At 38.5% G+C, this 16,930-nt stretch overlaps 2 protein-coding genes across 4 annotated transcripts; both read left to right on the forward strand.

Annotated features, from left to right (window-relative positions):
- Positions 1-3,687: 3,687 nt before the first annotated feature.
- On the forward strand, positions 3,688-7,553 carry LOC121724993 (mucosal addressin cell adhesion molecule 1-like). 2 transcript variants are annotated; one of them, XM_042112043.1, is made up of 9 exons: positions 3,688-3,751; positions 3,882-4,154; positions 4,294-4,593; positions 4,825-4,932; positions 5,030-5,134; positions 5,818-5,925; positions 6,024-6,128; positions 7,006-7,059; positions 7,261-7,553. In XM_042112043.1, the coding sequence occupies exons 1-9, from the start codon at positions 3,694-3,696 to the stop codon at positions 7,425-7,427; spliced, it is 1,278 nt and encodes a 425-aa protein (XP_041967977.1). In that variant the 5' UTR covers positions 3,688-3,693; the 3' UTR covers positions 7,428-7,553. The 2 variants fall into 2 exon arrangements, with proteins under 2 accessions (XP_041967977.1, XP_041967978.1); XM_042112044.1 differs by lacking the exons at positions 5,818-5,925; positions 6,024-6,128.
- Positions 7,554-8,768: 1,215 nt separating this feature from the next.
- On the forward strand, positions 8,769-14,196 carry use1 (unconventional SNARE in the ER 1 homolog (S. cerevisiae)). Of its 2 annotated transcripts, none has more exons than XM_042057604.1 (8): positions 8,769-8,921; positions 9,831-9,880; positions 9,995-10,073; positions 10,318-10,470; positions 10,852-10,867; positions 10,964-10,994; positions 11,415-11,577; positions 11,775-12,241. In XM_042057604.1, the coding sequence occupies exons 1-8, from the start codon at positions 8,820-8,822 to the stop codon at positions 11,832-11,834; spliced, it is 654 nt and encodes a 217-aa protein (XP_041913538.1). In that variant the 5' UTR covers positions 8,769-8,819; the 3' UTR covers positions 11,835-12,241. The 2 variants fall into 2 exon arrangements, with proteins under 2 accessions (XP_041913538.1, XP_041913537.1); XM_042057603.1 differs by lacking the exon at positions 11,775-12,241 and adding an exon at positions 12,631-14,196 and having other exon boundaries at positions 8,771-8,921.
- The last annotated feature ends 2,734 nt before the right edge of the window (positions 14,197-16,930 follow it).

Consider the following 16,930-nt stretch of genomic DNA (forward strand, 5'->3'; position numbering starts at 1 on the left):
TATGGATTATTGTTATGAGCATGAGGTCATGACACTTTGTTTCCATCCAGGTTATCTAGAGCTTGCAGGATTTCATTACTTGTTCCTGCCGTCAGAATGATCTGCTGTGTTCTATTTTGGACGGAGAGGCAGGCCAGATTTCCTATAGGGCCATCCATCCACCTGATCCACTTGGGAGTAGTGACAGACTTGGTACAAATGTTTTCCTCATGGCTTTCTTTACTAGATGGCCACAATGAGACATAAGATGATTACTCAGTGAACATAAAGTGTTTTGGCTACATGCTTGAATTTCCCCTGGGGATCAATAAAGTATCTATCTATCTATCTATGTAAAATTCCTAGTATCACATTTGCAATCTAAATGTGAAATACAGGAGAAAGCATCCACCACAACAAACTTGACTGTCTAGTTCAGTGTTTTTCCTTTTCTGTGTCCTGGCACATTTTTGACAGTGAAAAATTCCATGGCACACCAACATCCCAAATATTACAAAAATGAAATGTAGCTTACTATAGCCTAACTTTCTTATAATATTCAAGACTCCAACAAACGCAAGTCCCTTAAAATCGCCTGTATGCAAGACCCTTTCAGTAAAATAAATGCATGGAGAATTATGTGTAGGGTATATTTTGTGAGCATAACAAAAGAACAATGGGTTAAAGATGTTTAAAATTGTCCTATTATATGTCCATGACAGAAATTAAAAGGTAGCCCTGTAGTTTGTCAGATATTAAAAAAGATGGTTTTCAAGTATCAAGACTAATTTCATTACATTGACAGCATACTACCAACACCACAGCCACAACAATTCTTTGACGGAAGTTTATCATTTTGAGCCAATGAAGTGAAATCAGATAGTTTTCCACGGCGCACCTGATCTCTCAGCACAGTGGTTGAAAAACAAGGGTCTAGTTTGCTAAACATCAAGGAAATCTAAGACTAAAGAGAAAAACAGGGTCAAAGGTGAAGATCCGACAAACAGTACTGACGACTGTAATCTAAAAATTACATATAGTATCAGTTGTGCTGTATGACTGAGGAGACATTGTAGACTTGTGCTTGATGCTACTAGTGGGATCTACTGTACATACACTTGCAGCCTGTTTGCACCATGTGGAGCAAAACTCAAAAGTACAAAAGCAGCAATTATTATCTCTTTTCAACAAGTTACAAGTTCTTAAAGTTATTGTGGCTAAGCATGGGGACTGTGGTGCATGCATTGTGTTGTGTTTTGCTAAATGTCTTAAGTTATTGTGTAACTTCTTCACCTGAAATGCCAGGGTCATAGAGAGTTGTTTATGAGTAGAATATCTCTACAAGTCTCAGCATCCACCACAGAAATCTGGAACATGCAACCAAATGGGATACGGATGTACTTGAGGAAGGAATGGTAGGATGGACTATGATGAGTTTGAGGTCATGACTCATTTTGTTTTCATCCAAGGTATCTGCAGGTTGCATTACTCTTTGATTGATATGTATTTCCTATCTGCTAATTGTACTATTTCCCGAACAGCAGGCCAGAGTCCAGGGTTGGTCTTATTTGGGAGATGCCCAAACTTAGCCTGTGTTGCCACATAGCCTGAGATAACATACATTTATACCAAATCATGTACAAACTGTATGGCATTAGAGGATTGCACGATTTGTACACATTTTACGATTGGTCAACATTTTTTACCCTGTACACCTGTAGAGAGGCATAAACCGGCTGATTAAACACTAAAAGCTTAAGTTGAAATCAAGCTAAATGAAACTAAGAATCAGATCATTCCATGGAAAGTCAGATCATTACATTACATTTGGCTGACACATTTTTAGCCAAAGCGACTAACAACATGGTAAACAGTTTAAGTTTTAAAGCAATTCTCAACAATTTTAGGACAATTTAAAAAACGGTAGAGTACAGTAAGAATAAGTGCATCAGTGAGTTCTGTTTTTAACAGTTACGTGTCGGTTCAAGACGGCTGGTGAGTGGTGGTGGCCTGAGCGTACCGGTGGTAGAGCTAGACGTCGTTCGTCTGAGGAGCGCAGCGGTCTGGAGGTAACGTAAGTCTGTATGAGGGCATTCAAGTAGGTGGGAGCAGGCCCAGCGGCCCAAAGGGTCAGAGGGCCCTGAAGCCCAAGCCTTTGCATGGAATCATTGCCTCCATATCAACAAATCAGGATGTAGGCTATGAATCTGATTGAATTTAGTATTGGCTATCCCCAAAATGCAACAGAATACAGAAATCACATCAAACAAATTAAAAAAATTCTGGGGGAGGACCCCCAAATCCCCCCTCCCACATATACGACAATAAGTGGGGGGCCCTTAATACATCTGGGCCCAGGGGCCCGAAACTTCCTAATCCGCCCATGGCCATAGGTAGCCAGTGTAGCTGGATGAGCAGCGGGGTAACGTGCCCTTTTGGGTTGGTTGCATATACCCTCACTGAAAAAAAACATACAAGAATTTAAGCATTTGCATAAACTAAATCAGATAAGTCCCATCTTCATTTCTGATTTCCCCCACACTCAAAAATAAAGTTGAGAAAATACAATGAAACATGCCCTGACTAGACAGGGAAAGTCACACGAAAAGTGCTGAAGACATGAGTTCAACACAACATCACACAACACAACATCAACATTTATCATAGATTTTGGTCATTTGATCATATAATTGACATCTTTTGTAATATTTGACTCTATTATTGGATTAGGTACTATGAACCCACTTGGAGTAGAGTGGGCATGCTAGTTTAAATAAGAAATGGGTGAAAATTGCTTTGGAATTCGTAAATCAGGCATTGAAATGGGCATTGACATCATACAGTCTTCCTACAAATAGTCATTGGGCCTGTGGGGCTTTTAGGACTGCTTACATCTTTCCCCCAGCTTTTGATGATGTGAATGAAGAACATTTTGAAAGATTTCATGAAGATATTAAAACTAGGCCTGTGTGTGACTGCATTCCTTGCAACCCCTGGCACTACCCCTGCCTCTCGTGAGAAAGAACGTCCATCCTGAGCAAAGTTCAGTCATGCTGCAAAGTCCCCAGGAAATGTGGACTTTCCTTTTTTTCATTCAGTGTTCTACTGTTTTACTGTTTACAGTGTTTCATTCTTGAGCTTTGGATCACATGCAGCTTCTCCCTTTACTGTGAATGTAAACAGATTACTTTGAAGTGACAACAATCCTAAAACAAACAAACTTATATGGAAATGTATAAATGTATGTTTTTTTATTATTATTATTACTTATTTGACCTTTATTTAACCAGGGAAAAGAACACATTGAGAATATCTTTTTTTATAAAGTGGGCCCTAGCCAAGAAGGCAGCACACAGAAAGACAAAAAAAAGACAGCAGACATAACAAACAAAAACAACTGAAACAAAAATATGTTTTGTGATTATCTGAAGAGTGTGTTGAATGATAAATGAAAATGCAAAAAAAAAAAAAAAAACATTTTATGTTTATTTTATTATTATTGTTTGTTATTGTCTCATAGGAGATGCTGTCTTTGTTTTATTGCCATTGTTTCCTTCTGGATGGTGTGCTTATTGTTTCCTATTCGAGATTTATCTGTGTTGTTCAGACTTTAACAGGAATCTTGTAAGTATTCTTGGCTGTCGGTGGGCGTAGGAATGACCACCCTGATCCCTTTTCTCCACACTTCCCCAACAGGGACCACTCAGCAGAGACATGGCGCTTCAGCAACAACATCATATTCTGCTCCAGTGTCTTCCACTGGTGCTGCTGGGTAACTACACATTTAAACCTATATTATAAAACCATAAATGACAGTACGATCATTCATTTAGCATCTCATAAAGTACAATTCTTTTAAGTTGTGTTTTTACGCTTTTATGCTGACTTTTGTTTTGTTGCAGGTACCTCTCTGCATGCACACACTGTAAGAGTCCAGCCTAGTCAGCTGTTTGTGGAGCTTGGTTCTGCCTTCAATCTCAGCTGTTCCACAGATTGCCCTGGAGGACATGCCTCCTGGGTAACTCAGGATGACAGTGATTTTACTACAACTGAAGACAGACAAGGAGTTGTCCTCTCTGTTTTATCTACACATGAATATCATGCTGGAGATTATGTTTGTATATCACAATGCAAACAGCAACACAAGAAGGCTTCTGCCAGACTAAACGTCTTTTGTGAGTTTAATATGCTGCAATTTCATTGATTTTTGTAAGGCTGGAAAAGGCTGATTTTGCATGATTTGTGATTTATTATACTGTTTTTAGGCATATATTGCTAATATACTTTTTATGTTTTTATACTTTTTTCTTCAAGCCTTTCCTGACCCTGTGTTGTCCATGGCTCCTCTGAATCCTGTATCTGGACAGTCTGTGCAGGTTAATTGCACAGTTAGTGTTTACTGCAGTGATAACTACGAAGTGGACATCAAGCTGTTTGGAGAGGATGAATTGAGTGGGCCAATGTATAAGTTTTGCGATGAATCCAATATTTGCAACCACATGCTGTCTGCTACAGATCGAAGAGGAGGAGAGAGAGTTCACTACACCTGTTCAGCAGAGTTCACAGTTTCCATGCGTACTATTAAAACTGCAAATATGACAATACAGTTTCAAGGTAATTGTAATACACAAAACAATAGAATGGTGTCTTTTTTGTCAGTATTTTAATTTCAGAGTATATAATTGGTTCTTATACAATAATAATTATGTTTTTGAAAATTTTGAATTAACTGATGGTCATTTTGAGTTGTCAGATACTGTGCTTGAAACTTTATCATTTTTGTTATGTTTTTGTTAGCTGAAATGTGTATCTGAATATGTGTACGTATATGTATTATATTCTTAGACATTAGAGTTGTGGACTCTACGCAGTATACCACCCCAACTATGGCCTCTTTGACCAGCAGTGCTGCAATATCAGTGGAGTCAATAACTGAAACATCCCCCGGGAAGAGTAAGTCTGTACATTTCTCTAGTAGTCTATATACTTTGTCTTTATACTTTGATATGGTACTGTAGGCTACCTTAAATCCACCTTGTGTTTATTCCAGATGCTATTGGTACAGAGCCGAACCATCCTGATACAACTCCAGATTCAGTCTCTTCAGGACAGACCACTTCATCTGAATCAATGACCAGGTCACCCCGAGGGGAAGGTACTACTCTTTTTTTTTCATTATTATTTTTTATTTATTTTTATTTTATTTTACCAGGTGAGTTTTCAAGGGAGCCCTGGGCTCGCAAAAGTAAAAAAGTACCCTAAGAACAACAGTATACAAAAAAAGGATACAACAATAACAAGACAGGACAAACAATACAATATGAGATATTCTGACTTTTCACGCCTTTTTAAAAAAAATATCTTCTCAACAACCATGTGTGATCATGCCATCTGCCATTATTACAAATACCAACAACCTTTTTCAGGGATTACATACTGATAAAGTACTCCTTAAACTCAAGGTTCGCCTGATTTGCTTATCAGGCCTGAAATTCAAAATGTGGAATAAGAAAAATTCCATGTTCAAATCTCAGTATGACTTAGGGTTCATAGTTTGCATATTAGCAAAACTGCAAATACGACAATACAGTTTCAAGGTAATTACAGTATAAAACACAAAACAACAAAATATCATCATTCTTGTCAGTATTCTAATTTCAGAGTATATAATTGGTTCTAATTACTGGTATATGTTTTTGAAAATGTTGAATTAACTGATGATCCTTTTGAGTTGTCAGATACTGTGCTTGAAACTAACGCATTTTTGTTATCTGTTTGTTTCTAGCTGAAATGTGTATACTGAATATGTGTACGCGTATATATGTATTATATTCATAGACATTAGAGCTGTAGACTCTACGCAGTATAACACCCCAACTATGGCCACTTTGACCAGCAGTGCTGCAATATCAGTGGAGTCAATAACTGAAACATCCCCAGGGGAGAGTAAGTCTGTACATTTCTCTATATTTCGGCACATTAGAATCACTATTCTTTATACTTTGATAGTAGGCTACCTTAAATCCACCTCGTGTTTATTCCAGGTGCTATTGGTACAGAGCCGAACCATCCTGATACAACTCCAGATTCAGTCTCTTCAGGACAGACCACTTCATCTGATTCAATGACTAAGTCACCCCGAGGGGAAGGTATACTCTCTCCAAGTCCTTTGTTCAAATATCTTTTCAACAACTACCATGTGTGATCATGCTATCTGCTATTATTACATAACACAACTGATATTGCAACTTCCCATTAAAGGTGTGCTTTCCTGATGGGCCACGTCAGGAAGCTCAAAGTGTGATTACAGGCAGATCATCATCCTTTTTAGATTAACCTTACAGGCACACCTCTGGATATTTTGGATGTTTTGACTGGAACATATAGGCCCTGTTTCAAAAAGGTTGTGTCCTGTCCTGGAATTGTTTACTCAACAAGTGAAAATGTTAATTAGCGGGAAGAGCACTGGACACAGTTTGGGGTTGAGAACAAAGCAGCAATAACCTCTCTTCGCCAAAAACAGTCCAGTTTACAGGCATGGACAGGAGCATGAAGGCTATAAGACAAGTTCAATAGCCTCGTTACAAGACATTTATAGCTGGGGGAATTACCAGAACAAGGCAAGAGTTTACTGGAAGTTTCGCTGATTTTAAACCTAGTGAGGTATTCCCAGCAGCAGAGGAAATGGGGTGTTGGAAAGATCAAGTAGCAAAATGTCACCTTGTGCCCAGGCTTAAACCTTGGCAAACATTCCCACATTGTCCTGCATGTTGGGGTTTTGTTGGCACTCACTCACCCCATGACCAGCAGTGGCTAGAAGTGATCTTCCTGTACCTTCTCATCATTTGTCTTGCCCCCATGCAGAATTCCACCGTCACTGGGTCTGTTTAGTAGGGGGGGCTTTTTGAAGTGCTATCTGTGTTGCATGTGTAGCCAGCGGTGTTACTGTTCCAGTAGAATCTGTTTCAGTACTCAACGCCTAATTCAATATATGGCATAATAAATGAAAAGAATGCCATTTTACAGGTTCAACTTCACTGAATCATGACTACAGAGAGGACCCCAATGCTATGAAAGCAGGTGTGTAACATTTTCCATTACAAACTTTTAAATATTTTCTCAGGACTTTAATGAAGAGGGTAAATTAGTTGGTTGAATAGTCCTCCGCTGAAACTGATACTGAAATTTCACATCCATTAAAAGTTAGTGTTAGTGTGTGTGTGTGTGTGTGTGTTAATATCTGAGTGTAATAAAGAATTTAAATATGTCTTTTTGTTTCAGTGGAGCCTGTCTCCAGACTCACCACTTCAATAATAGGTACCACTGGTGCACTTTTGTTTTCTGCTATGGGAATAGTGATTTACGCATACAAGTATGGAAGGAAACTACCTTGTCTTGGAAGTTCTCGAAGAAAAGAAAACGCTGATGAATTAAAGGAAGTGTCATGAAATTCAATAGGTTATATGTAGCATTTGATAACCCAAAAGAAACAGAAACATTCAATGTGGTCTTATTGATGCAATAATTATTAATTCTCTATTTGCTAAAATGAATAAAATATGTTGTATATTTGACATTCTCTTTGACATTGACTCTTTTTTTTTAAATAATGATTATTTGTCAACATACACAAAATATTGGTAGACAAAGGTTTTTGCATCTATTTTATGCCAGTGATTAAATATGTTGGTGCCCATCTTTCAATTTACAGTATAAGTCTACCTACTAACAATTTTGACTGCAAAATAAATGCCATTAGTTCATCTAAATGCTGGGTTTATGTAAAAAAAAGGACAGGCCTCATTATTAGACACATAGGCCTTGGATTTTGTTAGTAGGCCAGTTTGGAAAACACTAATTGGATGAAAATCTTCAAGGTGAAGAACTGAAAATTAAGCCTATGAGCCTCTGTCACACAAGATGCAATGGCCTAAAACTGTTGACACTTTGTACAGTGTTTTCGGGCATATGCTGCATGTTCCCAGCGGGAATTTCAAAGGAAGGTCCTTGAGAACATCGCATGGGAACAAAACCTGAGAGACTTGTTGAAGATTTTGCTAACAGAGTCTCCAAGTTATTCTTCTTTCACGAGCACCTACCTCAAGCTGCTTTCAAAAAAATACAGTAGGCCTAGTTTATATTTAGGATTAATGTCCGTATGTTTTGTCGATTATCTCCCCCCCCCCCCCAATTCTGACTGCAACACATGCTAGGCTACGATCGCTGACACTTTTTATTTTTTTTGTAGCCTACAATGCATTTAGCCTCCATAGTGCCCCCTATGTTCTAAATGCACATTTGCCGAGAAAACTCATGCATATTTAAAATGCAAACTCATGGAGTAGGCCTACACTTATCACGTTTTTGTGAGAAAAAAAAAAGATGTTACTCGTTTGGCCCTGCATAATACCAGAATCATGTGTCTCCTAATGCAATATATGTTTATGTCTTTATGGCTATATTTGGTATTGTTAAATAGGCCTATGCTATGCACGTTGATATAAAGTTAATTTGTATTGCAATGTAATATTTAACATTTAAATTTAACAAGTCAAAATGATTGTTAGGCCTAAACATGAAACAAGTCCTTGTGTGCAGTGTCTAGTAGCCTATTGCATCACGACATTGTGTAAATGGTAGGTAAGAAATTGAAGTCAAAGAAGAATGTCCATATATAACCAAGATAAGCCAATTGAAGAGGGGGGGGGAATCCATTCCAACATAAAAATCCAGCGGGAATAATAGACTACACAATGCACTGGACTCTAAAAGCAGAAAAAAGACCAACCCCCTCAGAATCTTCTTGCGTAAAATCCTTGCGACACTCGGCAGGTTCAAACATGGCGGCGTCTAGGCTTGAAATAAATTTTATTAGGTTATTGTCGCGGTGCGAATCAATCGCTTCAGAAAAGCGAGGGGAAACGGAATGGAGACTTGAGAAGGTAATCCTAAATCCGTGTGCAGTCGATCTACTTGTGCTTATTTTGGTTGTCAGACTATGACGTTTTTATATTCAGTAGCTAACCTCATCTGCTATCTATGCTAACTCAGCTAACTAGGAACGTAGCAAGCAAGCTTGAGCCACGTCGTCAGCACCTGAATCTGACAGCCGGGTGCAGCTGGTGTCCCTGATGCTTGTTTTGTGTGTAACATTACAGCGACAGCAAGTCTTCTGTATACTTCAAGTAGCAAATTAGATTTTAGGAATGTGGTGTTATTGACATAGGCAACGCAACCAAGGTGTCTATCCTTATATTTACGGAAATGCCTTTAGCATTTCTCCCATCTGTAAGGGTACTGCTATCAACCCCCCTGAAACAATGTCATGATAATATCTAGATGTAACCTTAACGTTTGAGTGTTTCTTTTCATCATATGTTGTGGTTACATTTCCTTGAAATCACATTTGATTGGGATCCACTCGACAATACCTAACATGAATAAACTTAATGCTAACGTTCAAGTTGCTCTCTCCCCATGGAAAGACAACAAGCTAACCAATGTTAACTAGGAATGGTTGTAATGTTCACAATTTGACAAAGCATCCAGAAGTCATGAATAGACCCGTGATTTTCTTTTTTATTTAGCTAGTAGGAATTAGATGGATAACACGTAACTTGCCAGGTGATTGGTTTGGAAATGTTGAGCAGTAGCCTAGATCACGCCTTCAGGACCCGTGCTGTTTTGTCTTCACATTAAACTCTTTAAAGCTTTTTCATTTTAATCAGGTAAGCGTTTTACAATGTCACAATGCTGTTAAGAGGCTTGTATAGGCTATGTCTGTAAATTGGGACAAACATTGCTGCAGTCATGTTTACAGAATGATGCAATCTGGATGCGTTCCCTTTCAGTACGTTGGTGCGCTAGAAGAAATGTTGGTGGCCTTGAGGAAAAGTCCAAGGTGCATTTTTTGTCTTCTTGCTTTTTACTTAAATCATCTATCAACAATCATCCTTACAAACTGGGTAGAATTGCATTGACTACAAAAATCTGAACCAATTCTTACACCTTTCAGCAAACCAACTCCAGAGGTTTTAACAGATTACACTCGAAAAGTGGATTTCCTAAAGGGGCTGTTGGAAGCTGAAAAACTGGTTAGTTATACAAGCCTTTACATTATGTACAACAATAAAGTGTAAGGAATGGTCAGAAAAAACGCATATAAATATTGAGAAGCATCTTAATTGTTCTGAATCATTTTGAACATGTGTACAGTGCACATCACTCAAATTAACAGTTATATTACTGGAAGCATGGTATATCCGTCCAAGTTAACTAAAACACTAAACATAAGTGTTTCTCTCCTTGACATAGTGGATGTTCTGCTTTTTTGTGTAGTCCTCCACTGCCGAAAAGGCTTTGGCTAACCAGTTCCTGGCCCCAGGAAGGACCCCTACTATTTCCAATGAGAGAATGCCTGCTAGCAAGACGGTTCATATGCAGACCAAGGCCCGATGCGCAGGAGAAATGCGCAGTGAGCTCATGGGGAAGGTGAGCTGCACCTGAAATGAAGGCACTATTGCAGTACACCCTGCAGGGGTACTCATATGTGCACGAAACCGAAAGTATGTTAGATAATATAATGGTGAAGTAACCATGACATTCCTCTTTAGTTACTCTCTTAAAATGTTTATCTCCTGTCCTGTACTACCACACTCTTAACTCTACATGTGATCTGGTCAGAATTTGGTCCAACAACCATAGTCCTTGTCAAAAATGGTGCAAAGTCAATAGCTAGAAAGTAGAGATTTAGCCTGATGGAATTACCTTACAGATTGTGATTTTTAGTTTAAATTAAGTTTGTTTAAGTTTGCTGATGTCTTTGCTTTCCTGATATGAACTTCACATTCTTCCTTCTTTATTTACCCATAGGGGTCCTCGGTCACAGGTAAACATCTTTCATTTTCTCATTTCCGTTGTAAACCCAGTGTTTCAGTTATTGGGCAAAATATTAATTGTAACAAACTACTTATTTTCTGCATAGATTCACCTGAGTCAGACCTGCGACACAGAAGGTAAATTCCTCATAATTTTCTGAGCTGAATTATTTTAGCTGCCATATTTTTGTGCATGTAGGGCCTACTAATCATACAGATATACTTTATCAACACTTAAGTTGTCTCACAGATCTCACAAATATATGCCTTTATAAGGTGGTTCAAAGTGTCCTATTTATAGTGGGATCATTTGTTGTAGTTCAGGCATGCTTAAAAATCGACTCATTTTAGGTAGTTGCCATGTAATATATTCAAATAGTATCCTAGTCTTTGGGGCACTGCCTTTTAACTGAATGACCTTGGTAGTGGCTTGCCCTAGTCATTGAAATTGAGTAGCACCCTACATGTAGGAAGGTCGTCTGTGTTTTTTTTTTTTTGCTGTGATGGCGGTGTCAGCAGATCTGCCAGATCTCTGAGGCAGCCCTCTTCTTCTCTTAGAGCAGTGCCTTTGGATGAGAGACAGTCTGCCACTGAGCTGGACGCCATCCTCCAGCACCACAACAACCTGCAGGAGAAACTGGCGGAGGACATGCTTAATCTGGCCCGCAACCTGAAGAACAACACATTGGCACAGCAGAACATCATCAAACAAGACAATCAGGTTAGCACTTCCAAATAAATACATTGTGCTGATTGTCTTTGTAGCTCACAAAAAGCTGTGTCTAGCTGTGTAAGGTATAGACCATAATAAAAGACAGTGAGATGGTATATTCAGATAAGAGTTGATTCACAAGGCAGTCTTTCATGATTTGTGGGGTGAGGTAACCACAGTAACATAAGATTCCTGTGTCATATTAGATACTGCATATCATTTTAAGATCACTGCTAGGTGGCAGTGTTTATGAAGATTCTCTCTAAAGGTATGTCTAAAAGTATATTCTCAGTTGCTGTGTTTCACTGAAGTGTGATAAAACATATCTGTTAAGATAAGAATTGCGTAGATTATTAAGTCAACTGCTGTAGCAAAGTCATGCTAATGAAGTTTCTTGACCACGGTAAGAAACTTGTATCTTTAGGCAGAGAGGCTATTAAATTGAGTCACAAGGTGGCAGTAGTGCTGCAGGTCTGAGCTGATGTTTATTGGTTGCTAAGCAGATGTAGGATGTCACAGTTGAGGAGGAAAATTAACTATTCCTAATTTTACATGAGTTGTCATTGAACTTAAATAGACAAAAGTGCACTGCATTGAATGCTAAGTATATATACACTACCGTTCAAAAGTTACTTAGAAATGTCCTTGTTTTCATCATTAATGTTGTAGGTGACTGTTGTAGAAAGAAATGGCTGATCTTTAATTCAATATCTATATAAGTATACAGATGCCCATTATCAGCAACCATTCATCCAATGTTCCAAAGGCACATTCTGTTTACTAATCTGATATCATTTTAGAAGGCTAACCAAGAAAACATTGGAGAACCCTTTTGCAATTATGTTATGCTATTTCATTGCTCTGACGAGTCCTACCCACTGTGAAAAACATTTTGGAGAGTTTTGTGCACTAAGAGACACTTGTTATATTAGATTTGTAATCGTCCATTATGTTCTTTAGGCATTTTATGTACTAAGGTGCATTATGAAAGCTCAGTCGTAAGCATGGACTAAAGTTGTTAACAGATCACAGCAGTGACCATTGGCTCTCTGTGTCTTTCAGACCCTGAGCCACTCTATGCGGCAGGCGGACGTCAACTTCGAGAAGCTGAAGACCGAGTCAGACCGCCTGGAGCAGCATGCCAAGAAGTCAGTCAACTGGTTCCTGTGGCTCATGCTCATCCTCGTGTCTTTCACCTTCATCAGCATGATCCTCTTCATCCGAATCTTCCCCAAGCTCAGATGATGACCTGTCTCCGCCCCGACGGCACTTAGCTAGAGTTAGAGTTTGGATTTTCTTTTTTTTTCCGTTTACACACAAAGCATGTGTGGACATGCACTGCTAGAAGAAAAAAAAAAAAGAAGAGTCTGTCATCGTATTTATTTCAACAGAGGAGAGGTGAAGCAGACGAGGCTATTGTCTGGATCTGAGAGGACATGAACATGGTCAGTACGAGAGCCTTAATCGACACACAGGGGCTGCCCACTAGCAGTCTGCTGCTGTGATGCACAGCTCTGCGCACCAGTTGGACTAAACTGCACTGTCATCACAACACGTAATCTCTTTCCTCTCTATTACATGCATACATGCTGCAGATGCCAGTGCATAGCACACAGGACGACTCCGATCTGGTTTCCATATCTGTCTCTCATGGTCTCATTTTCAGTTCTGTGTGAACCCTTGTCATCCATACATAACTTGTCCGGTTTGTGTCATTGATGCAGTCATGGGGTGTGGTATTCCAGTCATCTGTTTGTATTTGTTATCATGTGTTGTTTTGTTCACGGCCTTATCACGCATGGATGGTTAGTTGAGTGTTTCAGTATGTTGGAGTACATTTTACACGTGGGATTTTCCTGTCTTGGCATCCAAGGCTGCTCCTTCGGTTGCTATTGTGGGTTGTGCATTGCTGTCCCCCAATGATGTTTAACCATCAGTGCCCCCTGGTGGATGACTGGCATTCCTGCAACTCTGAAGTGTTAAAGGAAATGAACAGTATGTTAGACTGCATATATCGCCCCCAAGTGTAACAGTGGCTTAATATGACTAAACTTGAAAATACCAGGGGGGGGGGGGGGGGGGGGGGTCCTCATCTGTGTTTCCAAATGGATGTTCTGTCTTAAATGGTCTCAAACAAAACTGACTGTTTTGGGAGCAGTCTGGCCTGTCCAAGCTTGTTGCTAAAAATTTAGTTGGATGAGTTGCTGTAGTTTGGAGGCAGGTCATGTGTTTCTTCCAGCCAGGTATGTCAAAGACCAAAGGGGGGGGGTGGGGGGGTTGAAGTAATAGAACAGACTCAGACTAAAACAAACCTACCTGAAGCTTCCCTGTTGTTTTTTTGACATGCCAAGAGTACTTTTAATCCTTGCCTATCTATAAACATTTGTCATTTTGGGAGTTTGTGGTGGATTGTCTGTCAAACTGAATTCCTCATTCAGAGATTCGCTATAAAGATCTGTGTAATGGAAAAACCAATCATGTCTATTAAGACCTTTTCCCTAGAAAATACATTTTTTCCCATATCCCATACAGTTTCTGAGGAATTTTGTTGAAGGCGAAAAACGTCCACTCTCCATGTAGAATAAACTATATGAAGTGTTTTATTTTAATAAAATAACTTGAACTGAATCTGTCTTGAGAAAATCTGTCTGTGTGTGTGTGTGTGTTCGAGATGTCTCAATTGGTTTGATAGATGAGTTTCTTGACAGTATCGTCACACTTGAGTAAACTTCATTCCTTGTCTGAGTGCAGTGGCTTTTCCACACCCTGTGTTTTTGTTTTTCTGTTGTGTTTTCTGTCCAGGGCAACAGCAAGGACTTGGAAGGCACTCTGGGTGTGGGGATTTAGAGAGATGAAGTATGAGTTCATAATGACTACTGTTGATGTTAATGGGCTAAAGTTTGAAAGGAAAAGGGGATTTCAGAGACTCCGTTAAACTATCATTACATTTCCTGTCTTATGCAAACTGAATAGTGGTCTTTTTCAGTTCTCAGTTCGAAATGTTTGGCTTGCTGCCAAACTAGGGGTTCAGAGGTTTAGTCTTGTGATGCAAGGAACTGCAACTCAAGCACTGTGCAATGCCTCCAAATTCTTAATGTAGTCGTTATAAAAAACAATTAATGGAAGAATAACACAGGCAGGTGCACAGGTTATGCACACAGTAGTGTTATTATCCGTTGACCTCATGTAAACCCATCTGTCAAACTTGAGAGCTGTCATTTTTTCCCTTCATCATCATGTTTATCTTGTACACATTTAGCCTATTGACAGTATTGCGTACTTAGTAAAAGGGTCAATGACGTGACGCTCATTTTTTTGTGTACATATGGGTTACATACATTTAAAATGGTTAAAATTTGAAAATAATTTAACAAATTATTTTCAAATATCATTTTCATCAAACCCTAATCTTAAAGTTTTGGATTTATTTAATTTTGAAAGAGTATTAACTGAATTTGTGTAAAATTGTCAACACGGTGTAACCACAAAAACATGAACCAAATAATTACACTTTGCTGAAAAAAATGTGAAATTCTCTCCAAAATCCCTTCTAAAATAATCTGGCATGATCTTGCACAAGAACTTTTCTATATTTAATACAAGTAATGAAACCCCGTTGTTCTGAATGTTTGAATTAATATGGGGAATTGTGTCTGTCACATCAACCACTTAAAATGTCAAGTGGTGTAACCACCATTTAAGGAGAAATTTTGTATGTATTATGTCAGAGAATCATGTGACAGGAAATTATGTCATAGAGAAGGACCCTTCAAGACCCCAACTGCTATGAGTCAAGGTTAGCAACTCTCTTAAAGTAACATAATAGTGTTTTTAGGCCATGGCCAGGCAAGCTTAGGTTACATGTCAAATGGTATGACCTTTTAAAAATGTTGATAAATCATAAATTATATGTAACCGGTTACACCATTTGACTCTTTTCTGTTTGAGACCAGTTTGATCAGATTCAGGGCCAAGAGTATGTAATTTTAGGTGCCAATTATATTATTTTTATAACTGAAATAGTGACTAACTGTTTAGCATGAACAATAGCTTTAAAAGGGTTTAATTAGATTGCAATTTAAGCGATTTTTGAAATGTCAAAGCTTTTCATGTTAAATTTAAACTTCCATAATATTTTTTTAATATAATTATAAATAAATAATATAAATACATTTATTATATATAAAATGTACCTCTTGTCCCCCAATGGATGCCACTTGCAAGAAAAACTTGTCTCGCCACAGAGTGCATGTGAACGCAGATCCTACTGTTGGTTGGTTGTTAAGAAATTATCATACCCACTCTTTCACTCACTCTTATTCTCTCTCACACACACTTTGGGCCCTAATTTAGCAATATAAAATGCATGGTCACTAGCAAATAGCGTAAATACATTTAGGGGTTTGTCCAGTCCACATTCGGGGTGGTTTTGTTATCAAACGTCAGGTGCCTGGCGCAAAAAGGTGGCTCTTATGTTTCTTAATCAGTCATGGGTGTGTTTTGGGCTTAACATCCTTTAAACCAATGAGGAGGACATCTGTCATTCCCTTTAACAGCAAGCAGGGCAACTTCAAACAGCGCATAAGTATTTTGATAGTCAGCGGTGTATTTGAAAGAATCTGCTTGTACGCAAGACCATATGGAAAAGGTATTCCACTAAGCCATTCTTTACTAAAACCGGGTAGAGTATAGGCTACACACATCTGCACTTGTCTATTAATTGAACATATAGGCAAAGTGAAACTAACTTCACTGTGGTGTCATAGTCAACGACAAAACAGTTATACACAGTTAATTACTTTCAATATTGACTGACAATGGGTTACCAGCAAAAACATAGCCTGAAAAAAGCAAAACTTCCCCCTATAATGTTCGAATGACAGAATAAATAACCTAAGGACATTTATTCTGCAGAGGAATTGCTGCTTACATCTCGTGACAGTGCGTCTTCAGCTGTGTTTCATATGCGCCTTTCGCTATAGACCAGGCTTTTCTTGGTCAGTGGCGTAATGCTTTTTAGACGGTATAAGATAGCGATTTTTAGATCATGAGCCAGACCACACCTTATGTTGGTAATTGCCACACCCCTGGGCGCATTATTTAATAAAAGTGAAGTGTATGATATGAAATGAAAAATATGTGATATGAAAAACCTTTGTGTCAGAATAATAATACGCGTTGCGCCAGGTTTTGCATCGCGAAAATAGGGCCCTTTATCTCACTCTCTTTGAAAATAATGGATATAGACTGAAATTGTATGAGAACTGAATTGAAATAAAATAGAACACAAGTTTCTTCATTGATGTTATGAAATGATATTTTATATGGAATATGATGAATACATATCAAAATATCCAATTCA

This window comes from Alosa sapidissima, chromosome 12, assembly GCF_018492685.1.
Source record: "Alosa sapidissima isolate fAloSap1 chromosome 12, fAloSap1.pri, whole genome shotgun sequence".
In the NCBI taxonomy this organism is placed as follows: domain Eukaryota; kingdom Metazoa; phylum Chordata; class Actinopteri; order Clupeiformes; family Clupeidae; genus Alosa; species Alosa sapidissima.